Source organism: Dipodomys spectabilis, unplaced genomic scaffold (genome assembly GCF_019054845.1).
Source record: "Dipodomys spectabilis isolate Male_0828 unplaced genomic scaffold, ASM1905484v1 ptg000096l, whole genome shotgun sequence".
Classification (NCBI taxonomy): Eukaryota; Metazoa; Chordata; class Mammalia; order Rodentia; family Heteromyidae; genus Dipodomys; species Dipodomys spectabilis.
The window spans coordinates 7,500,794-7,527,500 of NW_024870773.1; the positions used below are offsets into that span (position 1 = coordinate 7,500,794).

The 26,707-nt window shown below is 38.6% G+C and overlaps 2 protein-coding genes across 14 annotated transcripts in view; one reads left to right on the plus strand and one right to left on the minus strand.

The window, feature by feature from the left end:
* Window positions 1-11,721, plus strand: part of Abi1 (abl interactor 1) — a 99,914-nt gene extending 88,193 nt beyond the window's left edge. For 7 of the 12 annotated variants that reach the window (XM_042686242.1, XM_042686246.1, XM_042686239.1 and 4 more), the window contains 2 exons: window positions 6,593-6,778; window positions 9,885-11,721. In XM_042686242.1, the coding sequence (XP_042542176.1) occupies window positions 6,593-6,778; window positions 9,885-10,060 (362 nt within the window). In that variant the 3' untranslated portion in view covers window positions 10,061-11,721. Of the gene's footprint in view, window positions 1-2,027; window positions 2,115-6,592; window positions 6,779-9,884 lie in introns of all 12 variants that reach the window. The other 5 variants (XM_042686245.1, XM_042686235.1, XM_042686236.1 and 2 more) reach the window with 1 other exon arrangement.
* A 67-nt stretch (window positions 11,722-11,788) lies between these two features.
* Pdss1 (decaprenyl diphosphate synthase subunit 1) overlaps window positions 11,789-26,707 on the minus strand; it is a 46,980-nt gene continuing 32,061 nt past the window's right edge. Inside the window, exons 8-11 of one of the 2 annotated variants that reach the window (XM_042686247.1) lie at window positions 24,698-24,778; window positions 24,500-24,613; window positions 17,087-17,167; window positions 11,789-12,236 (exon numbers count right to left, since the gene is read on the minus strand). In XM_042686247.1, the coding sequence (XP_042542181.1) occupies window positions 12,096-12,236; window positions 17,087-17,167; window positions 24,500-24,613; window positions 24,698-24,778 (417 nt within the window). In that variant the 3' untranslated portion in view covers window positions 11,789-12,095. Of the gene's footprint in view, window positions 12,237-17,086; window positions 17,168-24,499; window positions 24,614-24,697; window positions 24,779-26,707 lie in introns of those variants that run through there. The other variant, XR_006148406.1, reaches the window with a different exon arrangement.

Genomic DNA, 26,707 nt, shown 5'->3' on the forward strand with positions numbered 1-26,707 from the left:
ATTGGATATCCTGAACATTTATTTTAAAAAATAGCAAAAAGCCTCAATCACTTTAAAAAAATTTTTTAAATTAAAGAAGATTGTGTTTTAGCATAACTGAAAGCCACTTTAGAAGATCTAAAAATTCACAGATAATCTCAAATTTCTAAAACCTTCCAGACTAATATTTCCATTTTATTCTAACTTTCTTTGGGCTCCTTTTTGGTGTTGATAGGGCAGCTAGTGTCTGAATGTTCCACAAAATAATAATTCACCTCACTAGTTTTATTGGCTTTAGTTTCTTTTAATACTTTGCATTTTTAAATCCCATCTTTATGTTCACAATTTTTCTTTTTACCACAGACTTGTACTTTACTCTGAAAATGAGGTTTTTCTTTCCCCTAATAATGTTTGTGTAGTTTATTTTAACAATATTTGAGGGGCTTAGTTTCAACAAAGACAATGTAGTGAATATCTACATTCTCTGGAATGTTGGGAGCATATAATGGCCTCAGACTTTAAATGTATTATTATGTTTTATGTAATTATCCTTCAGTATGAGTTGGCTTTTGGTGTAGTTTTAATAATATGTAAACGTTTTTAGTGTTCTGATGTGCATATTTTCCCTTTTGTCTAAATGTGACACCAATAACGATGAACCTAGCCTTTTCTTTTTCTTACTAACCAGCATGGCTAGTCACTTATTTATTTATTTTTAAAATTAGGTTTTTAGGAGTTTTGTTGTAAGTCTCTAATCTTTTATTTAACCATCTCCTACCTACCGAGTGTCAGTAGGAAAAAGGACTAATTACTTAGTGAATGGAATATTACTTTTAGCCATACAATAAATATTAGTACACAATGCTTTGTTAAGTTGTTGCTTCTTTGAATCTGGAACTTCTTTCTAATTTCTGATACTTACCAACAAAATATGTATTCATTGGGTAAATTGGAGCAATGTTTTGATGAAATGAATTTTGGGAGCCAATAAGTTGTTTTTCTTTGATAATTTACGGTCACTTATTGGTGACTACCAGATGATAAAACTGAATTTTATCATCTAATCCTTTTGACTTTGGCATATTGTTGTCTTGTTAAAAAAAAATTAGACGAAACGCAGGATTGTTAACTTCTAGTTTATATTTCAATAAGTAATGTGTTTGTTGGTTCACATGAGCATTGACATGTGTTTCCTATAAATTATGTCCTTTCCTGAAAGAAGTTTGAATATATTTCAGTCTAGCCAATGTCTTATTAGAAGTTAAGATAATCAGTACAAATGCTTGTACATTTTAAATCATTGGAGATCAGTTTTCCTTTTTCAGACAGTGCTGAAAAGGTCACTTTTGAGTGTCTCATCCCTTAAAAGAGCATACTCAAAATGACATATGGAACACTCTTACTCCTTAGCAAAGTTAAGAGTGATAGCTTTAAAAATAAATTTGCCAACTTAAAAAATAATAACCTTGTTTTTATAAAGAAATGCTTTTTCTGGAGTGTGTAAATTTAGATTTATAATGACAACTGTCTAAAGGAAACCTGAGATTAACATATTGATTTATACATGTAATCAATAGCTATCACATAATTATATTTATTTGGCTTCTGATTTAATATTACCTTAAAATAGACCTATTTATAGTAAAACACAATATTCTCAAAACCTGTAGGTTTTTTATTATTACCTAGTTTAGAAGTTTTTCTATAGAATTTGATAACCATTGCACTAAAATGAATGCTAACGGTGAATTAAAAATTTCCCCAAATAATTTAACACTAATATTAAGTTCATTTGTTCTTTTATATATTTAATCCCCAATTGGCTAAGTACCATTTGGCTTTAGGTTTGCTTGTGGGACGTGAACTTGATGAAGTTTCTGTAGGTTTTTGTTTTGTTTTTGTTTTTGTTTTTTGTTTTTGTTTCATTTGCAAACTGTTCTTTGCATACTTATGTTTGTGGTCTTTGTAACTGACTTCTGCTTTTTGTTTGTTTCCTTTTCTTTTCCTTTATCTGTTTTACTTCCCCCATACTGTGTTGTTGCTACCAGTTTCTATTGCTCCACCCCCTCCCCCTATGCCTCAATTGACTCCACAGATACCTCTCACAGGCTTCGTGGCCAGGGTGCAGGAAAACAGTAAGTTTGCAAACACTGAGCTATCAAGAATAGAGGCTGTCTCCTTATAGCATGCATGGCTGATGAGTCATCATTTTCCTCACTTTTATTGAGAAGCTAATCTTACCTTGAAAATACAATCAGCTGTATGTCATTGAAACTGAAGAGCAAGGTCTTCAGTTTTTTCTCTTGTGTGCATGATTACTGACCCATAGAAATTTCAAAACTGCAACTTTCCTAAGTATTTATATGATCTAAAACATGAGATATGATCTTTGCATATTGCTTAAAGAGTATTCAGACACAAAGACGCAAATCAATAGAATTCAAAACTTTGTGTTTTAACTGTGAGATTATGTTTATTAAGGGAATTTGGAAAGGTCCTTCCCCCTCTCCCCCCCCCCCCCCCTCTAAAATACACAGTATTTTAGAGAAAACTTGTAGCATCTGGTCTTTATATATGAATAATTTTGATCTATCTATATAAAGTTTCATCCTTTAGGATAAATCTTTAAGAAAAGTAAATGGATCTAAGCTCTCTCCATTTAAGGCTGAGTGATAGGGAATGCAGGACTATTTTGTAGGCCCATGAGGATATTACTGAATACATAACTCTTGTTAGTGTTTTTTTTTTTTTTTTTAAGATCTTCTCTGAATGAAGATAAGGTTTGATGATTATTTCTTAATTGTTTTTAATGGATTTAATCTGGACAGACTAGTTTATATTGCTCCCTAATTTCAAGGTCCCAGAAGATGTATAATCCTAACTACATGATCACAGTGAATATTGTGTGACAAAATGAAAAATACCATTATTATTGAATCATGTAACTCCAGAAAAGCTATTGAAATTAAGATGGCATCCCTTATATAACTATTTGAAGATGATAATAATAATAGTTGTAATAACAAAGCACCAGATCTATTCATTTTGCTACAGAGGTGGCATATTTTACCTTATTTAGAGCCATCACTATGAAAATAAATTTCACAATGTTTTGAACAAATGGGCAATCCCATGGACCAGCCCATTATTTTTGAAAAATATATTGGGATAAATTTCATTTCAGCTTTTGCCGACTCTTTTGGGTTACCATTCATTACCTCCCTCTCACCAGTTTAATATATATATTTGTTGGGTGCTAGCTTTGGGAAGAGAACAGTTTAAGACAGTCCTTTCCTTCCAGTGATATATGATCTAATGGGCTTATTATAAAATGTAATTTCAATTTTGAAAATTTCAGAGTATAAACCATCTATTTGAAAACTCCTGGGTTCAGATATTTAAAAATAAATGAATCTTAAGTTTTTAAAAATAGATGAATAGGTAGGTGTGTGTGTGTGTGTGTGTGTGTGTGTGTGTGTGTGTGTGTGTGTGTGTGTGTGTGTGTGTGTGTGTGTGTGTGTGTGTGTGTGTGTGTGTGTGTGTGTGTGTGTGTGTGTGTGTGTGTGTGTGTGTGTGTTGCCAGAGATCAAACTGAGGGCTTTCTGTTTTGTAGGCAACTATTACCACTGATCTGCATAGTTTTGCTTTATTTTGTTTTGTTGTTGTTTTTCTTTTTAAAGATGGGGGCTTGCTACATAGCTGAGGCTGGCCTTAAAATCCTCTTGCCTTCTGCTTTTTAAGTGCTGGAATAATAGATTGGTATTCCTTATATACCACCATGCCGGCTAAATTGCTGATCCTTAATGCTGCATCCATTTTTACTAAGTCTGCAGCAGTGTAAAAATGAAGGCAGTTCAGCTTTTTTTTTTTTTTTTGTAACTGCCATATCACTTGGACTTACTAGAAAATACTTTTTGTTACCATAATGAACATTAATTTTGTGAATCCAAAGGTCAATTTTTTTGTAACTTAAAAAATAGAAATCACCAAAAAAAAAAAAATAGAAATCATATCTATGTATGTTACTGCTACATGACTGGGCACAACTATTTTAGTTCTTAGTTGTGTGTGTATGTGTGTGTGTGTGTGTGTGTGTGTGTAGCACATGCTCACTAGTGGTGGGATTTGAACTCCGGTCATTGAGCTCTTGCTCTGCCTTTTCCTTCAGTGCTTGTTTGTGCTCTACCAACCACTTGAGCCACACCTCCAGTTTTGTCTGTCAGAAACTGCTATCCTCAGATCTCAGTCTCCTGAGTGCTAGGATTGATTTTATAGGATGAGCCTATAACACTTGGGCAAACCATTTCTTTGCATTTTTTTCTTTTTTGTACTGATCATGGGTTTTGAACCCCAGTGTCTCTTACTCTCCTGTCTTTTTTGCTCAATGCTGGTGCTTTTCCACTTGAGTCACACTTTGTCCCTATTTTATAGTTCTTTTTTTCTCCCTGACGGTGTTAACTTAAATCATTCTCCTATGCCAGTTGATTTACTAAGCTTATTTGTTATCTTTTTCTTGCAAATTAAGGCAATTGGAATAAATTGTGTACCAGCACTTCAAATGTTTTATAAAGCAGAAATTTTTTGTTCTTTTCTAAATACCCAAGTTTCTTTGCACTGAAAGTGACAGTGAGTACATGTATCTTCTAACCTAACAATACGTGTCTTAAGATATGAGCACTCAATTTAGTAGTGTGCTTACAGTTTTCCATTATTAATATCACAAGGCTTTTTGAACTAAGTAGGCATAGTGTTAAATGAACTCTTGTACAGAGAATTATAATTTCAAGACAAGACAATATAGATTTATCACAGATAGACATAAAGACAGTTGAACAAAAACATTAAATTGTATAAGCCAAGAACAGTGTTACTGTAGGGATTTAAGCAGACATACAATTTGTATATTATGCCAAATTAAGAATATGACCTTGTAACTATTTAATGTTGTAATGGTGAATTCCCATCTTTCTTTCTTCTATATTATGGAAGAGGTATGAGCAAATATGTTATAGATGGGTACATGGAGTGGAAAAATAAACTGTACACTTGTTTGATAGGTATTAGAGTGAGTGTCACCACACAGAATTTGCTTTTTAATAGCTTTTTTCATCCTCAAGAGGATAAAAATAGAATCACAAATTTCAGGTAGTTGTGCAAATGTTTGCTATTGGTTATATTTTCAGCATATTATTCCAGCTCTGGATCGAGTAAACTTAAAATTTTTTATCATTTCAGATGAAAACATTTTAATTTGACTTTTGGACTTGTAAAGAAATTTGTGGACTAGAAATTTAAGCATTAACTGTGTTCCAGCTTTGAATTCCATAGTGTTTGGAGCACTTGTCACTTGGTATCCTAGTTAGTTCAGTGAATACAGTCCTAGCTTGACATTTTCCTATTTCCTTATTAATACCTTTGATTCCTAAAAACACATAGACAAACATACCACAGCTTTGTAGAACCTGAGGTACAAGTCATTTTTATTGTTTTATTTGGTATAAGTTTCATTTTGTTTCTTTTTATTATTATTATTATTATTATTATTACATCTTCCCTCAACACTTTGTTTAAATCTTAATCATGGTTGTATTAGAAAATTGGATCTTTAAGTTCTAGTCTTTCTGTCATCTCCTGCTTTTATATCTATTTGAACCCGGTGGTTCATGCCTGTAATCCTAGCTACTCAGGAGGTTGAGATCAAAGCCAGTCCGGGCAGGAAAGTCCATGAGACTTACCTCTGGTAAACCATTCAGAAAACTGGAAGTGGCGCTGAGGCTCAAGTGGTAGAGTGCTAGCCTTGAGCTGAAGAGCTGAGGGACAGCGCCCAGGCCCAGAGTTCAAGCCCCATGACTGACACCCCCCCGACCCCCCCAAAAAATATATATGTTTGAAACTTAAATGTCTCAGGTGCAAACACTATCAAACAGCCAAAATCAAGCCAGATGTGAGTGGCTCACACTTGTAATCCTAGCTACTCAAGAGGCTGAGATCCTAAGTATTGAAGTTTTAAGCCAGCAGAGAAGTTGGAGAGATTCCATCTCCACAATAACCAGTAAAAACTAGACTGAAGGGACAGCCCAAGTGGTAGAATGCCCGACAAGCCAGAAGGTCAAGCCAGAGATGAGCGAGTGCGAGGCCCTAAGTTCAAACCCTAGTTCCAGCAAAAGCAAAAATATCAGAGGCACAAAAAAGGTTGTCAACACACCAGAGTAATCTTGTAATGTTTTAACTACTGCTGTCCAAATGACAAGTATGAGGAAGGTTTATTTTTTTGGAGCTAAAATGGCCGGTGCTCTACCACTTGAGCCATGCCCCAGCCTCTTACATTTGTTTTGACTTAAACCTTGGAATAAGGAAACTTCTTACTTGTAAAATACTATGAAAAGAGACACTGTGTCCTAACCTCTTGCATTAACTATTTTTGTAGTGCTTCTTGGTATTTTATTATTATAGAATTATTCTTAGGAATAGCATACATTTTAACACACCAAGCTTTTCTAATCATTGCATGTTTAATTTTAGTGCATGCTGTATATGGTTAGAACTTTCTTAACTTCTTATAGTTTATACATTGACAGACCAATTTCTGATTCACATTATCTGAAATTTTTAGTTGCTGATAGCCCAACTCCTCCACCGCCACCTCCACCAGATGACATTCCCATGTTTGATGATTCTCCACCACCGCCACCACCTCCTCCAGTGGACTATGAAGATGAGGAAGCTGCAGTAGTTCAGTATAATGACCCATATGCTGATGGAGATCCTGCATGGGCCCCCAAGAACTATATTGAGAAAGGTAAGGTACCATTATCATGGAATTGATGTGAAGGATGATGAATTATAAAGCTTTATAACTATAAAAACACCTTTTCCAGTATTTCTCAATGTAAGCTGCCTTACCAACCAAGGTGACTTACTTAAACCGTGTATTCCTCCTCACTATAAAAGGGGAGGGGTAGCTGGGCTCCAGTGGCTCACGCCTATAATCCTAGCTACTCAGGAGGCTGAGATCTGAGGATCGTGATTCAAAGCCGCGTGGGGGGGGGGGGGGGGGGACACTCCGAGATTCTTAACTCCCAATAAACCACTCTGAAAACTGGAAGTGACACTGTGGTTCAGTTGGTAGAGCACTCTTCTTGGGCTGAAGAGCTTGAGGGGCAGGGCTGAAGAGCTTGAGGGGCAGGGCTGAAGAGCTTGAGGGACAGTGCCCAGGCCCAGAGTTCAAGACCCATGACCAACCAAAAAAAGGGGGGGTAGGGGTAAAAAGGGGGAGTGTTCTTTATAATTTCAATAAAAATTGTGATAGGTGTGCTTTCCAAACTGCTTATGATTGCAGCTTCAGATTAATTTGTCTCCTTGCTTATATAGATGAAACAACTAAGACAAAAAGTGGTTAAATGACTTATAGAAGTCATATGTGTACAGTAAATGTTTAAAAAGTTTTTTCCAACTCAGTTATATTAAAATATTTTCAAATACACTGGTACTATCATGAGAAAAATGCTTTTTAAGATTTTTCAGTTAAAAAAGTCAATACCTCCTCAGGCTTGAACTCAGCAACTGTTTGGCTTTCTTTTTTTTTTTTGTCGGTCGTGGGGCTTGAACTCTGGGCCTGGGCGCTGTCCCTCAGCTCTTCAGCTCAAGGCGAGCGCTCTACCACTTGAGCTACAGCGCTACTTCCGGTTTTCTGGTGGTTTATTGGAGATAGGAGTCTCACGGTCTCTCCTGCCTGGGCTGGCTTTGAACCGCGATCCTCAGATCTCAGCCTCCTGAGTAGCTAGGATTACAGGCGTGAGCCACCAGCACCCGGCCTGTTTGGCTTTCTTTGCTCATAGTTGGTGCTCTATGATTTGAGGCAAGCTTCCAGCTTTACTGTTGTTGGCTAACTGGAGTGGAGTCTCTCAAACTTCTCTGCCTGGGCTGGCTATGAGCCACAGATGTCCAGCAGTTAGATGATTTTAAGCGATTTTATATGTGAAATTAATTCTAAAATCCCAAGTTTACCTTATAAACATCTGACAATTATAAGAACCTGATAAAATTATAAGAAACTATTCAGGTTTCTAGAGAATTTTTCTCTAGTTTTATACCATTTATGCCATCTGTATTTCTGTGCAGATCTTGAAAATACTTGTTATTTAATTCGACAGTTTTCATTGCCTTTGAAATAGATTTCCTTCTTTTTGCTTTATTAGGTTAATGGCTTACTCTGAGACCAGCAGCATTCTTTTCCCAAAGTTAATTTTAAATAGCAATTTTTACTTAGGACAACTTGAATATTGTTTTAGATTCCCATGTCCCTTCAGATAGGAATATATTGTTGCTGTGAGGATAATAGATTTGATTGGTATTGAATTCTGTTTTTGCCCTATTTTTTTACTTGGTACAAGCAAATGCAGCTTTCTAATGAAAAATGCACTATTGCATAAATTGACAGATTTGGAATGGTACTGGTTAATTAACTTGAGCAGGATACAAAAATATCTTCATAAGTTGAAATAAGTACTAAATCAGGGGTCAGCATACTTTATGTATTATAAGGGCCAAGGCCAGATAGTATTTTAAGCATTATTGGCTATACTTACTGGTCTGAGCACTGTCCCTGAGCCCCTTTGTGCTCAAGGCTAGCACTCTTATCACTTGAGCCACAGTACTACTGCTAGTTTTTGAGTGTTTATTGGAGATAAGAGTCTCACGGGGATTTTTCTTCCTGGGCTGGCTTCAAACTGCAATCTTCCGTTCTCATCTCCTAAGTAGCTAGCATTATAGGCATGAGCCACCAGTACCCAGCACATATCCTTTTTTTGTAGTGCAAAAGCAAGTAGAGATAATACATGAATGAATGTTTTATTTATAAAAAAATGGTTTAGATTTGTCCATGGGCAATTATTTTCTGACTGCTAGTTGTAAGTGAAAATTATCATTTAGAAGGGTTATATTTAAAGATAAAGCAGACCTGCTAATTGAATTTCATTTGAATTTGTGAATCAACAGTGTAAGACATGACTATTCCAAAAGCAGTTTTTAGGTCATGTTAACTCAATTTTAGTGTAATCTGAAATGATCTATATTAAAACGAGTAGACTTTGTATGTACTTTATAGTACATACAAAAGGAAGAGTTTGACCTTTTATCTGGATTAGATCCTGGAGAGGATAGCAAATTGTTAATGGTTGAATACGAAGAGTAAGAGAAATTATATGAGAGAGTCTTTTGAGGAAGAAGTAAATGTACAAGGAGGAAGCTGGGAAAACAGATACCTAATTTGGTTTGGTATTTTTACTAGTTAGTGGAACCAAGAACATGAGATACATTTTTATTATAGCTTGGTTAGTAGTGAGTGGCTAGTGCCTCTAATCTTAGTTACTTAGGCAACTAAGATCTTTGCCCAGTAATTAATTTTGAAAATCATTGATTCTATAGACAATACTATTGGATAAATGAGTAGAAATACTTACATTCTAGGGCTGGGAAGCTGGCTCAGTGGTAGAGCGCTTGCCTTGCATGCATGAAGCCCTGGGTTAGATTCCTCAGCACCACATAAGCAAAAAGAAAAAAGCTGGAAGTGGCGCTCTGGCTCCAGTGGTAGAGTGCTAGCCTTGAGTTGAAGAGCTGAGGGACAGCGTCCAGGCCCAGAGTTCAGGCCCCACGACTGGACCCCTCCCCCCCCAAAAACAAAAAACTTACATTCTAAATTCAAAATCATTTTTAAAAGATTGGTAAAATCTGTTGATTTTAATGTAATAAAATTTTGTCCATTTGATCTGCCACTGATCATATGGTGATGTAAGAATTAAGACTTCATTAAAAAGATGGTTCTCTTGTCTATCATTAAAATTTTAAATTCAAGTAAATGTTGGATATAGTATATTCATGTGAAATTTCCATTGTTCTCTCCATAGTTGTTGCAATATATGATTACACAAAAGACAAGGATGATGAGCTGTCATTTATGGAGGGTGCAATCATTTACGTTATAAAGAAGAATGATGATGGCTGGTATGAAGGAGTCTGCAATCGAGTGACTGGTCTCTTCCCTGGGAACTATGTTGAATCAATCATGCACTATACTGATTAATTCTCTTTGCTTTTAAAGTAGGTTCTTATTACTCAGTCATACTGTGGGACTATATGGTTAACAGAATTGTCTTAATGTTTTAAAATGTGCCCATATTTTCAGGATATGCTATTTTATTGGTATATTTGAATGTGTACCTGTAAGCATAAATCTTTGAGGCAGTTTGTTTATTGCTAAATAGCAATTTATACAAAACCTGTCTGTAACTGATTATGCTTATATAGTTATTTACACATTGATAACTATGACCAGCTTAAATATTCTGGGGATATGGGGTATAATATTTAACAATCATGATTCATATTGTACCATTACATGTTCCAATGCAGCATGGTTACTAATGCTATGTGAGACTAATACTAAAATCAGAAAACTTAAATGCTGGTGCTGGTCATACCTTTTGTTTAGATTCTCTTTTTAAAATACTGTTTGCTTAAAGCATGCGTAAAAATTTATGTATTGAAATATACTAAAAATTCCAAGATGCTTCAATTTGTGTAATGCCTCAAGTACTCATACTTACATGAGCCTCTGAGGTCTCTGTGGGAAACAGAACAAGTATCTGCCATGTTGTAATTTGTATCTTAATTTTTTTAATGAGTGAAACTTGAATTCTAAATTTTTTTCCATTTATAAATATGTAAGTGAACCAAAGGTTTTTGTCTTCCCTTACTGGTTTGCTTTAAAACACATACACGCACGCGCGCGCACAAATACACACACACACACACACAAAACCCTTGATGTATTGAAGAATTATAGTTCTATTTTCTCAATGTGATAACATGGAAAAGAAATTTTAGCCTTATCTTAATCTGTCTCAACACTGGGACAGATTTTTGCAGATTTAAAATCTGATTTACAAGTCAATCTACTGAATTTCTTTTTAAAAAGTAATTTTTGAAGCTAAGAAAATGTGCCAGAGTGTGCACATCACCCTATAGGTAAAGTCCTAAGGATTGCCATGTCAGTCCTTCAGTTTTACAGTGGACTATCATACACTGGTTCAATGAAAGAAAAGGATCTTTTACATATTGTAAAAGTGGGATGCAATTTGTGAATAGGCACTATGTAACTCATTGGCACTAGCAACAGTAAGATTTTGAATAAAATAATTGGGAAAGATAGATGTTAATCAGTGAACAGAGACATAATTAACCAACAGGTTTGTATTATCTTTTGACATAACTGAAATGCAACACATGCACTTTGTGTGTCTCCTCTTAATTTAAGGGAGGATTAGAGGGATGTTTTCTCTTCTGTGTATAATTCTATATTGCTTAGGATATTAAAATAGAGCACTCAAGTGTGGGTTTCTGTGTATTGAGGATGCATTTGGATGTCAAGTTGCAGTTATGTACTGATGTTACAGACTTATGACAGCACAGCGAATGGTGAGGCTAGTGCAAAACCTTTATCTCTGAAAATTAAAGACCATTATTGCTACCAAATCAGTGTGACTCTCATAGCAATTTTTCCTTTGTTAATTTTAAAGTATCATAGTGATCAGCTAGCTACCTTTTACTTTCCTTTTTTCAAGTGGAATGTTCTTTTAATTTGTATATAACCTGTTGTCTAAATCTTATGTACAGATTTTTATAATAAACCATTCTCCTATATGAAATTTTGGATACTGTTAAAATATAACTAATGAGGACTTACTTGCAGACTTCAGTTTTGTTTTGTTTTTTGTTTTACTTTACCTCCTGTGGTAAAATAAGACACTCATTTGAATTTTAACATTATTTATTTGTGTAATGGCTTTACATGTGGATATTAACAGTGTAAACAATACCACATATAACCATCAAGATACCTCGATTAGGATGTGTAGAACTACAATGACAGATTCAGGTGATTTAATTACATTTAAAAAGTTTTCTGAAAAACTGCCAATAAAAAAAAATTGCCCATCAATAAGTTGAAATTATTTTTGGAAATGATTTTTGGTTATGTGCACATGAAGCAATGTATTCCACAAAATTCTTTAGGCACAGTCTGGTAAAATAGCTGCCAGAAAGAACAGAAACAATTGTCATTTATCTCTTGTGAGTACAATTTCTGAAAGCTGAATGAGGGCGTCTCTTTCTGGGGATGCTCGAAGTTTACTGATTTCTCTTACTGCTTCATGGCAGTAACGCTGGGCGAGGTAGGTTGTTTGTCGCACACCGTCACTCTATGGGACACAGAACAAAATAGAAGCGACTGTTTAGAAATCTGCCATTCGGATTAAAATACACTTTGAGATCAGATGAGCTGAAGGTGAATTGTACAATACAGCAAAACTATGTTCTTGATGTTCACTTCCCAATTTGAGATTCTAGCTCCCTGTGCTACTTCTGGAAGTCCCTTTTCTCAGCCTGAAGCAAATTATTATTCTGTTGGCATTAGCACATAAAGCAGCTGACTCATTAATAGCAACTAGCCTAGAAATATCATAATTTATGTTCCCCTTCATATAGCCAGTGTTTGCTTTAAGAAAAAAAAAAAAAGTCTGCCTAGTGCTTGTGGCTCATGCCTGCAATCCGCAGTTCAAAGCCAACCCTGGCAGGAGAGTCCGTAAGACTCTGCCAGAAAACTGGAAGTAGTGCTGTTGCTCAGGTGGTAGAGCACTCCTTTGAGCTGAAGAGCTGAGGGATGGTGCCAGGCCCAGAGTTCAAGCCCTACAGCCAACCCCCCCCCCCAAAAAAAAAAAATGAAGTAGCTGTTTTCTCTTGTTTTTAATTGATAAAGTGCTATCTATTAAAAAATACTATATAAAGTACCTATATAAAATACCTTTATACAAAGTTTTAAGTGAAAATAGAAGTAAAAGGACATGTAATAACTCCAAGATGAGTTTATGATAAAAATCTGTTATTTCTTTTCCCCAAAGCTCCAGCTTTATTTCCTGATAATCAGTTTTGTTTTTCTATGTGCAAATTGAGGGAACTGAGAATGTAACTCAAGTGGTAGAGTACCTGCCTATCAAGCATGAGAAGGAAATAGTAAAGAAAAAAAATAAATATGAGGATTTAGACCACTCTGTGTCCTAATTTGGTCACTATATTATTGCTTTTAGTTATTATTTTTAGTTATTGTTTGTCATCATATAGAATTAGCTTCTGATACTAGTAGAAGAATTACTTTTTCTTCTGTAATAATGTTTCTAAAAACAGTTCTGAATAATGTTTCTAAGGTTAGTTCTTTCTAAAAATAATAAAATGTTGGGTTTTTTTGGTGGCGGGGTGTGTGTGGTGGGTTACAGGACTTGAACTCAGGGCTTGGGCACTATCCCTGAGCTTTTCTGTTCAAAAAAGGCTAGCACTACCATTTTGAGTCCCAGCTCCACTTCTGGTTTTCTGCTGGTTAACTGGAGATAAGAATCTCAGACTTTCCTGCCCAGGCTGGCTTTGGACCATGATCTTCAGATTTCGGCTTCCCTATTTCCTTGATAAAGTACTTAATATCATGGTGGAATGGTCTCTGATTTTGTATTTACAGCTCGCTAGTTAACAATATAAGATGCTTTTTTTTTTTTCCTTTTTTTTTGTTGGTTGTGGGGCTTGCACTCAGGGCCTGGGCGATGTCCTTGAGCTTTTTTTGCTCAAGGCTAGTGTGCTACCACTTTGAGCCACAGTTCCACTCTCAGTTTTTGAGTGGTTAATTGGAGATGAGTCTCACGGGGACTTTTCTGCCCAGGTTGGCTTTGAATCACAGTTCTCAGGTATCAGCCTCTTAGCTAGCCACCAGCTGAATAGCGTGAACCACCAGTGCCTGGCATATGCCAAATTTTGCTATGTTGTTTAATACAATAATCTGCCTTTTCTTGGTGTTACCATACATTTGGAGGGCATTGTTCTACCTTCTGCTATGTAGCCAGTTTTGGTAAGTTTCCTTTTGTAGTGATTCTCTTCCTTTACATGGTTATGTCAATCTCTGTAAAATTTCTATCACCTTCCACTTTTTTGAGTTAATTTTTTTTTTTTTGGGGGGGGGGGTCGGTCATGGGGCCTGAACTCTGTACCTCAGCTCTTCAGCTCAAGGCGAGCGCTCTACCACTTGAGCCACAGCGCCACTTTGGGTTTTTTCTGCTTATGTGGTGCTGAGGAATCGAACCCAGGACCTCATGCATGCGAGGCAAGTGCTCTACCACTGAGCCACCTTCCCAGCCCAAGTTAATTCAAATGTTGTAGGGCCTGCTCTTACTCGGGGAATATACCTCAAGGGTAGGTAAAGCACTGAGTTAGCGTTTAAAAATCCAGCACTTTGGGAAGAAGTCATGTCTTATTTTGTGAATTCAGTATCTTCTTGAATCCTTTTTATATGTTCACGCTTTAGTTTGGTTCCACTGACTAGTACTCAGAATCCATGAGTTAGACACACAAATCGAAAATATTTTTAAAAACTTGCTGAGCATATTCAGATATTTTTTATGCTATAGACGATCAACTATGCAGGATTTCCCCTTCTCTCCCCCACAGCCTTAGGTGCTGTCCTTGAGCTGCTTCTGCTCAAGGCCACTGGAGAACAGTGCCTGTTCCAGCCATTTCTGAGTAGTTTATTGGAGATGAGAGTCTCCGACTTTCCTGCCAGGACAGGCTTTGAACCATGATCCTCAGATCTCGGCCATCTACCAACTGAGTCACAGTTCTAGCTGCTCCCCCTTAAAAAAATTTTTTTCAGATAGTGTTTTGTGTGTGTGTGTGTGTGTGTGTGCGTGCATGTGTATGCATGCATACACTTGTGCCAGTATTGGAGCTCAAACTCCTGTGCTCTTCCTTAGCTTTTTTTACTCAAGGATGGCATTTTGTCAAGTGAGCCATACCTCTATTTCTAGCTTTTTGCTAGTTAACTGGAGATAATAGTCTGTAGGATTTTTCTGACCAGTCTGGCTTCAAACATTGATCCTCTAGCTGAGATTACAGGTGTGAGTCACAGGTGCCCAAGAATGTCTTGCTTTTTCTCAGGCTGGCCTGGATTGCAGTCCTGTTTATGCTTCACATGTAGCTGGGATGACAAGCATGAGCTGCCATGCCCATTAGTTTATTGGTTGAGGTAGGTTCTTGAGGACTTTTTCCCAGACTCGTCTTGAACTTCAAGCCTCTTAATCTCAGCCTCCCAAGTAGTTGGGATTACTGGCAGAGATACCACCCTAGCTTATATAAGGAATTTTGTACACAAGGATTGGGTATCCAAGATGGGCCCCAGGAATCAACCATTCAAAGGAGACTGACGGATGATTATACTATTATTTCTATACCCAGACCCTGAGGAATGCTTGCTTTTTTTTTGTCGGTCTTGGGCCTGAACTATGGGCCTGGGCATTGTCCCTTAGCTCTTCAGCTCAAGGCTAACACTCTACCACTTGAGCCACAGTGCCACTTCCAGCCTTTTCTGCTTATGTGGTGCTGAGGAATGGAACCCAGGGCCTCATGCTTGCAAGGCCAGCGCTCTACCACTGAGCCACCTTCCCAACCCAGGAATGCTGACTTTTTAAACGAATACGGTACTACCTTTTTAAAAAATTAATTTTAATTTATTTGCCTGTCCTGGGGCTTAAACTCAGGGCCTGGGCACTGTCCCTGAGCTGCTTTTGCTCAAGGCTAGCAGTCTACCACTTGAGCCACAGTACCACTTCCAGCTTTTCCTGTTTACGTGGTACTTAGGAATTGAACCCAGGGCTTCATGTGCGCTAGGCAAGCACTATACCACTAAGCCACATTCCCAGCCCCATATAGTACCATCTGAATGTTTTTATATTGCCAAATCAACCCCCAAAGGGGGGGGGGTAAGGTAACTATTAGCAAATTATGATGCATGACAGAATACTCAATTTAAGGCACAATCTTTGAAAGGCAATTACTTGGAATTTTTAAGTGTACACTGAGTACAGATCTCATATCAGACTTGCTAATAATTGTTTGCTTAGTCCATCCCATTCACCAGATATGTGGCTTTCAGATGACTGAATTTGGAAACAGTTTTTTTTTTCTCAAAAAACCCCAAAACTGATAGCAAAAACATGCAAAAGACTTAGCATCTTATAGAAAAGTTCTGAAGATATCCAGCAATACATTAGACATAGCTTCTTAACCCTTGAACTGGGTTCCATGGCTCTCCCTTGGATAGAAAAATTCTGTACTTCAAATCCTCTATCTACCTACCTACCTGCCTATCTGTATCATCTATCTCTTGGTGCCAGTTGTAGGGCTTGAATGCAGAACCTGGGTGCTGTCCTTTAGCTTTTTCATACTGGCACTACCAGTTGAACCACAGCTCCATTTATGGCTTTTTTGCTGATTAATTAGAGCTAAGAGTCTCATGCACTTTCCTGGTGTGCTGGCTTTCAACTATGATCATCAGATCTTAGCCTCCTGACTAGGATAATAGGTGTGAGCCACTGATGCCCTGCTTGGTTTAAATTTTTTAATGATAACGTATGACAGACGAGGAATGTGCTTTATGAGTAGACTGTTTTAATAGTCTAGCTATATATATATATATATATATATATATATATATATATATATATATATATATATAGCAAGAATGAGTACTTGAACTAGGCTGCAGGCCTGTCTGGGTGACAGGACATCATGGTTTTCTACTTATGCACACAGGTCATTATCATGGCCAATTAAATGAAAATCTAGAAGTACTGTAAAAGGAAAATGAGCTTAGTTTAGTTTTTTTTTTTTTTTAGTATGTGTTTAGTGCAGTTTGAATTTAGGCCTTCCACTTGTTAGGCAGGTGATCGATCTCCCATTCAAAACCACACCCCTAGGCCTTTTGGGTTTTATTTTTCAGATAGGGACTGGGAATTTTGCCTGGAGCCAGCCTTGAACTGTTATCAGTCTACCTGCACTCCCTACATGGCTGAAGTGACAAGAGTGTGCCACTATTCATGTTTGAGTATCTGTCAAATAATTGAGAAAACTTAGTATTGTATCTAAAATTCACTTTTGGTGAATGTTATTTATTAGCTTAAAGACTATGCCATATTGTACCCATATTGTACCCTTTTTCTTTTAAAAATAATCTTACCTGTAAGACATATTGTCGAGCTCTGTCCACATCTCCTGGAAAACTGAACCGTCTCATTATCATTGCGTTCATTTCTGGGAACTAACCAAAAAGAAAGTACTTATTTCTCTTGGAGGAATCAAGTGTTCCAACACTGGCTTGTTGTAACAGGAGATTATAGGAAACAAAGGAGTAAATGTCTAGGTGGTACAGGGAATATCAAACCATAGCATTTAGTACAAAACTCGTAAGTTCCTTAACTTAAATAAGCCGAGCTAAAAGACTCATTGTTGGTGTCTGGGGATTGTGGCGGTCCTTGTTCATATGTTCTACCTTTCGTCCAATACTGAGACAAAATGAAGAACAGAGCACATCTCTAAAACTTCATTGATTTCACTGATGGTTGTGAAACCAGATGCTATCAGAATCATTGGTTAGGCCTGTGCATGCATTTCTAACAAATGTGGACCACTGGTATTGGATAAGGATAGGAATTAGGTATACTACCTTCACATACTAAACTAAGTATCACTGAAAGCTACTGACATTTGTTTAAGCACGATATTGCGTGCAGAGCTCTAACTTAAGCAGCCTATAGAAATCTGAGAAGTGGTGCTTGATGTTGACTGCACCTGGAATCACTGGAGAGGTTCAAATACAGTTGCCTAGATCCTGTGACCAAAGATTTTGATCTTACTGGTTTACGATTTAGCTTGGGCATCATTTCAAAAGCTCCCAGGGCTTTTTTGTTTGTTTCTATTTGGCCTTTTTATTTTTGGGGGGTACTAGGATTTGAACTCAGGGCCTTGTGCTTCCTAAATAAGTATTCTACCACATGAGCCACACCTGCATAAGCCACACCCTGATCCCAATTTTGATTTCTCAAGTCTCACCTTTTTGACAAGGGTTGGGCTCAGAGTTCATGTCTACCTCTAGCCTTCCATGCAGTTGGGACCTCAGGTGTGGATCACCACTCTGCTTAATGATTAAAATGAGGATTCTCACTACCCTTTTGCTTGGGCTGGTCTCAAATTGAGATCCTTCTGACCCAATCTCCACTGACTGATTAGCAGCTGGATTACAGGTATGAACCACTGCACCAAGCTCCCCAATATTTTTAATGTGTAGCCAAAATTGAGAGGTAGAGCTACACTTACATTGTAATAAACTAGAAGACTGGAATTAAGCCAATAGCAAAAGGAAATTTTAAAAATGTGCAAGTCATTAAAGATAAAAAAAAAAAATGATACCATTTCATTAGCAAGGTTAAGGAAGCCAGGACAAAAAAGGATGTTCTAGATCTCTGCCCTAGTCCTGGTATTGCTGCACTGCTCCAGCTGAATGAGTTCCTGTCTCTTGTGTCTCTGCCTTTTCATCTGTCCCATGATGTGAAGTCTAATTCCTAGCAGTCTATTGCTCCTGGAAAAAGAGGTAAGATGTTTTTGGCGTTGAAACCTCAGTGCTTCTGACATGTCCAGTTTTTCTCTCACAGTGAGCCTGAAGGTTAAACCAGTTGTCCTGCACATAGCACCATGATATTAGGGGAAGAAAAACAGGACACATAGAAAAGCCTCCACCACATGATGGTACATGAGGAAAGCAAAGCTAGGTGTTAGAACCAAGTCCTATAAGCAGCATGCTTAAGAGAATTTAGAGAGTCAGTATACGGCTAAACATTAAGTGAAAACCAGCAAGTTGAAGTGCTGTTAAGAATAAAATAAGCAAGAAAGTTTCCATTAACAACTTTTACTTAGCCAAAGGTAGCTATTAGTTTTAGCTTTTATTTATTTATTTGGTCCGGTCATGGGCCTGAACTCTGGGCCTGGGCCCGGTCTCTCAGCTCTTCAGCTCAAGGCTAGCGCTCTACCACTTGAGCCACAGCGCCACTTCCGGCTTTTTTTCTTTTTGCTTATGTGGTGCTGGGGAATCAAACCCAGGGCCTCATGCATGCAAGGCAAGCGCTCTACCACTGAGCCACCTTCCCAGCCCAAGTTTTAGCTTTTAAATACCAAATTCCCAAACTGGCTATAGGACTGTATTATATCCTGAAACTGATGTGACCCTGTCTTGGGCCTTTATTGTAAGCTCGTTCCATAATACCAAGTATAAAGTGTGCAGATTGGGTGGTTTTCCTGATGCTTTTTGCAATTGCATTGAGGGTGAAGGAATATTTCCTTTGAGAAACGTGTGCAGTTTTAATATGCAAATACCAAGTTCTCCCCCACAGCATTCCCACATGTGGAGGACAAATGGGAAATGGCAAACAGGAAGAATGATTGCCTGCCTATAGGTTTAGTGAGAAGTAAGAACTGTTTTCTTAAGAGTTTGCCAGTAGGATAGCAGCTTGTGAAGGAATCATATTCTAACTCTGTGAAATCCATTTGTATACAAAACTACAGAGGTGCTCAGTACATTTGAGTACATTTACTCACATAAAACTTGGATAACTCTGAGGCACCAACTAGTCACCACAGTAACATAAGCCTGGGCAGCTGGTGCAGAGGCTGGTGATGTAATCTGGAAATATGGCTACATCCTGACATTTAGGTCTAGTGACTATCAAATAAGAGAAGCAGAAGAATGGAAAGTTTAAAAAAAGATCTTGAGAAATGAAATATTTCCATTTTATTTTTGAAGATCTTTTTGAATATTTCAGTCAATATATTCTCTCCCCCCCTCCCCCACCTCTACTTTGAACTCAAGGCCTCCGCTTATAAAGCTAGTGCTTTGACCTGTCAGCCAAAGCTGGTTATTGTGCAGATGGAGTCTACCAAACTTTTCTGCCTTAATTGGCCCCAAACTGGATTGCCACAGCAATTCAGCCAATTGATTCTTAAAGATTTAAGATGAGGTTTTTTGTTCTTAAAGAAGATATTTATACACAAATACATATATTCTCATTACTGCATCTCCCCAGAAATCTTGAAACTTAATTTATTTTATTGTGCCTTTTTTTTTTTTTTTGTCAGTCGTGGGGCTTGAACTCTGGGCCTGGGCTCTGTCCCTCAGCTCTTCAGCTCAAGGCGAGCGCTCTACCACTTGAGCTACAGCGCCACGTCCGGTTTTCTTGTGGTTTATTGGAGATAGGAGTCTCACGGTTTTTCCTGCCCAGGCTGACTTTGAACCACGATCTTCAAATCTCAGCCTCCTGAGTAGCTAGGATTACAGGTGTGAGCCACCAGCATCCAGCTTTATTGTGCCTTTTATTGGTACAAGGTGCTGGGCTTGCATTCAGGGACTCACATTAATATTATTGCTTAGCTTTTTCACTCAAGACTAGTTATCTACCTAAGCCATGCCTCCACTTCTGGCCTTTTGCTGGTTAATTGGAGATAACAGTCTCTGAGATTTGCCTGTGTGTGTGTGGGGGGGGGGGGGGGTGGGGGGGGAAGAGCTTCTAACCCTCATCCTTAGATATCAGACTCCTGAGCAGCTGCAATTACAGACAGGTCTGAGCCACTGGTGCCCTTTATTTTTTTTTGGACTTCTATGGACCAAAGAATGGCCTTGCACATACTAGGCAAGCACTGTATTACTGAGCTACAGGTTCCTGAAACTTTCCTTGAGTCTTCCTTACCTACAGTTATCAAGAAACTCATTCTTGATTTGGACATTAACTCAAGGCACAAGGCCTTGAGTACAACTCCCCCCCCAAAAACAAACAACCAACCAAAAGAATTCCCCCTATCCTGCCCCCATTAAGAGAATGGAGTTCCAAGGAGAGGGAGCTTCTGCAATGTGCTGATTTGGCAAATACGAGTTTCAAGATAACCCTCCATGCCAAGTTAACAAGAAAAGGACAATTCCCCAAGGCTGGTGTCTTAGTCTACTGAGACTCTTCTCAAACAGTTAAGTTCCGAGACTAACCTATGGAAAAGATTACACAGGCCATGCATCTATGGAAAGGATTACAATACACTTATGGAAAGGATTACAGACACCTTGGAACTCTATACTACACAGGTCCTTTCCCCACAAAGAAGAGTGGACACAGCACCATCAATGGTGGGCTCAGACAACTTGAGAATGTTCAATTGCTTTCTGGGCCATTTATCATGTTTCTCATTTGTAAAGATTGCAATAACGACTACATAGAAGAGTTGTGAGATTACAAATAATGTAAGAAATATTCCTTTACAAATAAAAATGCATTTTATTAAATATTTTTATTAAATATTAAGGATATTGTATTCTCAGGTTATTTTTGTGAACTTTTATTTTTAATGCCAGTACTAAGGCTTGAACTCAGGGCCTCATACTCTTACTTAGCTTTTTGTCCAAGGTTGGCATTCTATCACTTGAGCCACACTTCCACTCTGGCTTTTTGCTGATTAGTTGGAGAAAACAATCTCATAAATTTGTCTGCCTGGGCTGCTTTCAAATCTTGAGCTTCAAATCTTAGTCTCCTGAGTTGCTAGGATTAGAGTGTGAGACACCAGCACCTAGCTACAAAATTAATTTTAAGCCTTATAAATCTTATTTTAAATAGGTTTGTGTGTCTTTTTTTTTTTTTGTCGGTCATGGGTCTGAACTCTGGTCCTGGATGCTGTCCCTCAGCTCTTCAGCTCAAGGCTAGGACTCTACCACTTGAGCCACAGCGCCACTTCCAGCTTTTTCTGCTTATGTGGTACTGAGGAATGGAATCTAAGGCTTCATACAGGCGAGGCAAGCATTCTACCACTGAGCCACCTTCCCAGCCCTACCTTATAAATCTCTTGAATGGTTTGCTAAAAAATCACTGTTTTGAGAGAATAATCCATAGTGAAGTCTAAACTTGCTGTTTTATTGAAAATGATTTACCTATACATGTCTGGCGAGCTTCAGGCTCCTGGGCCACACAAGACAAAAAACCCAGCCTATCCATGAAATGAGTCCTACCTAGTCACTTCCTCCTTGGCGGGAAGTGAACATTTCATCTTGTGTTCCCCTTTCTGAGGCCGCAAGTGCAAGTGTTCCTGTGTGTGTGAATGCGTATGTGCACGCGTGTGCATGCATGTACATGTGCGCATCCTATGCTCAAGGCTAGCACCCTACCACTTGAGACATCGTTTTGGCTTTCTCTGGGTAGTTTACTGGGGATAAAAGTCTCACAGCCTTTCCTGACTGGACTGGCTTTTCTGAACTACGATCCTCAGATCTCAGCCTCCTGAGCAGCTAGCATTACAGGCATGAGCCACCAGTGTCTGGCAAGAGTTCCTTTTAATTCTTCCTTCTCCAAGTGTCTTATGGGCAGATGAGACAATGCTGTCTGGTGAGAATGAGTGAGGACCTCATGACTGGGATTTCCCAGCCAAGCACACAAAAAATCATGGTTTGAGGCAATGTAACCTTTCATTTGTTCCTTTTTCTTGCCCCATCTTAAAAAAACAAAAAGCAAACTAGCATTTTTCCATCTATTATAGATTACCAACAGATATATAAGCTACATCTGTTTAAGAGGCCCATCCCAGCACCCCCTCTCATTCTGCCCCATTACACTGAGGCACAATCAACTGGTAACTGGCTTAGGTAGAGGACAGTACCTTAATTTCCTTCAAAATAGGTTTACAGCAAAAGAATTCAGAAGAGGCCAGCCTATACATAGGACTAGGCTATTAGTATTCATGGGGTTCATGAAAATTTTAAGAGCTATACCAATAAAACTTATTCGACTATCAACTTTTTCAGGGAAATCTTTGTTCCTTAGTTGTCTTGGTAATGTCACGCCTAGCTAAATAAATCCTTATTGAGTTAGATGGATTTCAGCATACTCAGTCTCTATAAAACTGTTCTTCACTCCAGTTTACTAACCTGCATCTGAGATTAAGGTTTGTAACTGCACCACAAATGGTAGCCAGAGTCAACTTTTTCTAGTCACAGGCATACTGCTATAGTTACATGGCTCATAAGTACTTTTTTTTTTTGTGCCTGTGTATGGGTTCATGGTAAAACAAAATATTCCCCACTATGTCTTAATGTATGAAAGAGGGTTTTATAAATTTTTGTCTGAACTTGGCACACATATAAATAGTCTCCCTGAGTTTTAGGCTGGTGATTTCTGTCTCTGTAGGAAAAAAGACCCTTTCATAGCTCACTATTTTGTTTGTAGACTACAGACTGTAATAACTACTACAAAGAAGTAGCTATTTGTAGTAGTTTTTAAATTATTTATATAGTTAACTATTTGTTTGTGTCTGTGTGAATCACAGGGCCTGGATTCAGGGCCTTTTGCTCGGTCTCTTTTGCTCACAACTGGTGATCTACCACTTGAATTTTTCCCTCAACTCTTCCTGGTTAACTGGAAATAAAGCTCTCTGGATTTGTCTGCCCAGGATGGCTTTGAACCTTGATCCTCAGCTCTCAGCCTCCTGAAGAGCCAGGATCATAAGCACAAGCCACCCATTGGTACCTGGCTGTTTTGTAAGACAGAGCTGGCCTTAAACTCACAATCCTCCTGCCTCTGTGTCTCAAGTGCTGGGCTAACGGGTGTGTACCATCATGCAGACATGGCATACACGGCACAGCAATACATGGTTTATCTTTGTAAATTTTAAGAAAGAATAGGCAAAAATCTCTAAAAGGCTACTTGCTAAAAATTCTAAGATTAAAAAGGCAGTCTTACATTTTGTGGCATACTGAGTACATTCCTACTCTAATAACCAATTAAATGTCATTAAGATGAAAATCTATCTTAAAAAACTGTCCAAGCTTCAACTGATGCCCCACTTATTTCAAATACCATTTGGCACAGCCAAAGGCAGTGTGGCCAGTGTCCAGAGCAGGCTGTGAAAGGCCTGCCGGGGATGCCACTGCTCTGTCTTTGAGGCTCCCTAGCCTCCCACCTTTATCAAGGAGAGTATGAAGGACAGTCCCCTATGTTTTTCTAGAGTATGCCATTGGCCATCCTGAGCTAATGGCTGAAGCCCTGAGGTCTCCCAAGGGAGTCAACTGTCCCCCTAAATTTGTAGGACTTTAGGATTCCTCTAAATTGCTTAGGCTTAGAAGCCCTTGATTCTTCCTGTGCCCTTTACGGGGATCTGAGGCAACCTGAAGAACAGTCTACAATCAAGATGTAGTGCTACCTTAAACGCACATAGCTCTTTACATGGTAAACTTATTCCTCACAATGCTGGAGGCCAACTGAGGCATGGCTTAAAGAGTAGAGGACCAGCTGTGAACAAGCCAATCAGCTAGGCTGGTCCCAGCACAAAAAGAAAAAAGAAGAAAACAACCCTGGGAAGAAAACTGCAATTTCTGCTTTACAGATTAGTCTTAAAAAGGTGAAATGAGAAGCCTCAAAATCTCATTCATGATACCAGGATCAAATCTAGATCCATGACCCCTTATCTAAAGAGCCTCCACAGCTGTTCCTTATGTCAACTTTCCTACCAACTGTGCCCAAAAACCCTGCAGGGCCCCCAGCTTTTTGCCACCAAAGGAGTGTACGAGTCCTACCTGCTGACAAGCAAACAAGACCGGACCAGTGGCTAAGCCGAGCTTCAGATCAGCAGCGGTTGGTTTACCCATCTTGTCAGAACAGGAGGTGAAGTCCAGTACATCGTCTATGAGCTAGCAAAGGGAAGATAAGGAAGGTGAAAACACCACTGTGGCCATATCACTACTGCCATTCTCCTAAATCTGAAGCACACTGACCTGAAATGCTATTCCCACATTCTTTCCATACTGATAGGCAATCTCATGCACCTCTGGATCAGGGCAGCTTAGGACAGAAACCTGAAACAAACAAGGATTCAGAGTTCAACCTCTGGTAGCCAGAATTAAGGCAGCCAAGCCTGGACGAAGAAGTCACAGACACATTTCCTAAGAGGTGGTAAGCCTACAGTAAGTACAATCAGGAGACACAAATAAAAAAGGAGACCAAACACAGACATAATGTTTCTTCCTTATTTTGCTGGGAATTTGAACATAGGACCTTGTGCATGCTAGGGAAGCATTCACTTCTACCCTACCCCATCTTTTTCAATTTTAAGTCATCTGGCGTCCCTTCTTTCAAACTGGATAAGCAGTCTTTGACAAAACTGAGCCAGAAGAGACTGTACAGCTGGTAATACACTGAGCAAATCCTCTGACATTCAGACCCTCATCTGTGAGTACTGGCTTCCAGCATTCAGCACACACACTTAACGGTTGGATCTAATCACATGTTCGAATGTGTCCCTCGTTTTAGAGATAGATCCCTAATCATATATGCAATGTCGCCATTACTTCCTCAATCTCTCAGTAATGATGTGAATTATCGGTTGGTTCACTTACTTCTAAATGCAATTGTTTCTTGCTATGTCTATTATAGCCGTAAGCCTCACGCTTTAGAATACAGATGCTCATTCACTAGCAGAAGAATATTCCCTGCTCCTCTGTTTCTGTATTTCTCTCAAAAAAAGTAATTTAACTGTTTTAAAACCATTTTTATCCCTCTTCATCAGTGGGTGAAGAAATAGGGCTTCAAAAAATCTTTTTTTTTTTTTTTTTAATTCCAAAAAACTAGCTGGCACCTGCCACTTGAAGACATTTCCCACTGCTCTGCTAAGCATGCTAAGCAGGCCCAGGCACATTTTCAGAACTCAAGACTGGATGAAAAACAACAGTGGGGCTGGGAGAGACATTCTGCTCTACCGGAGAGTAACTGTCTGTGTGGACTCTCAATGAGGAAGCTACATAGCGCTCTTCACAGTCTGATTTCTGCATGGGAACACTGGGTGATAAAGAAATGGTTTCCTGACCTTCAATCCCTATCTGTGTGGCTCTCACTTGGGGACTGTGTTTTGCTTAGTAATCAGGTGGGGCAGACTGCTATGGTAAGATTTATACCCCTTACAACTATCTATGACTTGGGCATGTTACTTAAGATTTCCGTTTCTGTTTCCTCAGGTATAAAACATAGGATTAAAAGCACTTACTTGACAGGGCTGCGGGAAAATTAATGTGATACTATCCTTAAAGTATCAGCAGTTTTGCCGGGCACCAGTGGCTCACACTTATAATTCTAGCTACTCAGGAGGCTGAGATCTGAGGATCACAGTTCAAAGACAGCTGGACAGCAAAGTCCATGAGACTCTTTATCTCCAAAATAACCACCAAAAAACTGGAAGTGGCGCTGTGGCTCAAGTGGTAGAGTGCTATCCTTGAGCTGAAGAGCTCAGGGACAGTGCTCAGGCCCAGAATTCAAGCCCCACGACCAACAAAACAAACAAACAAAAATGATCAGTTTTGCCTGGTATCTGGTTAGAACTGAAGATGGTCACTGGCAGTGCACCCCTGTAAGTCCAATACTCGGGAGGCTTAGATCGGGAGGACTGAAGTTTGAAGCCAGCCCTAAGCAATAAAGATGATGAGATTCCATCTCCACAATAACTAGCAATAAGCTGAGCTGGAAAGCAAGCTTGAGTCCCTGAGTTTAAACTCTGGTACTGAGGAAACAAACCAAACCAAAATAAAACATAGTTGTAAACAAAAAAACAGACAATTACTGGTGGCTCATGCTTGTAATTCTAGCTATTTAGGAGGCTGAGATCTGGAAGACTGAGATTCAAAGGCTAGCAAAGGCAAAATTTCCTCTCCAACATAATCATGGAAAAAAACAAAAAATGCCAGGCTGGAAGCATGGTTCAAGTGGCAGTGTGCCAGCCAAGCAAGTTAAACAAG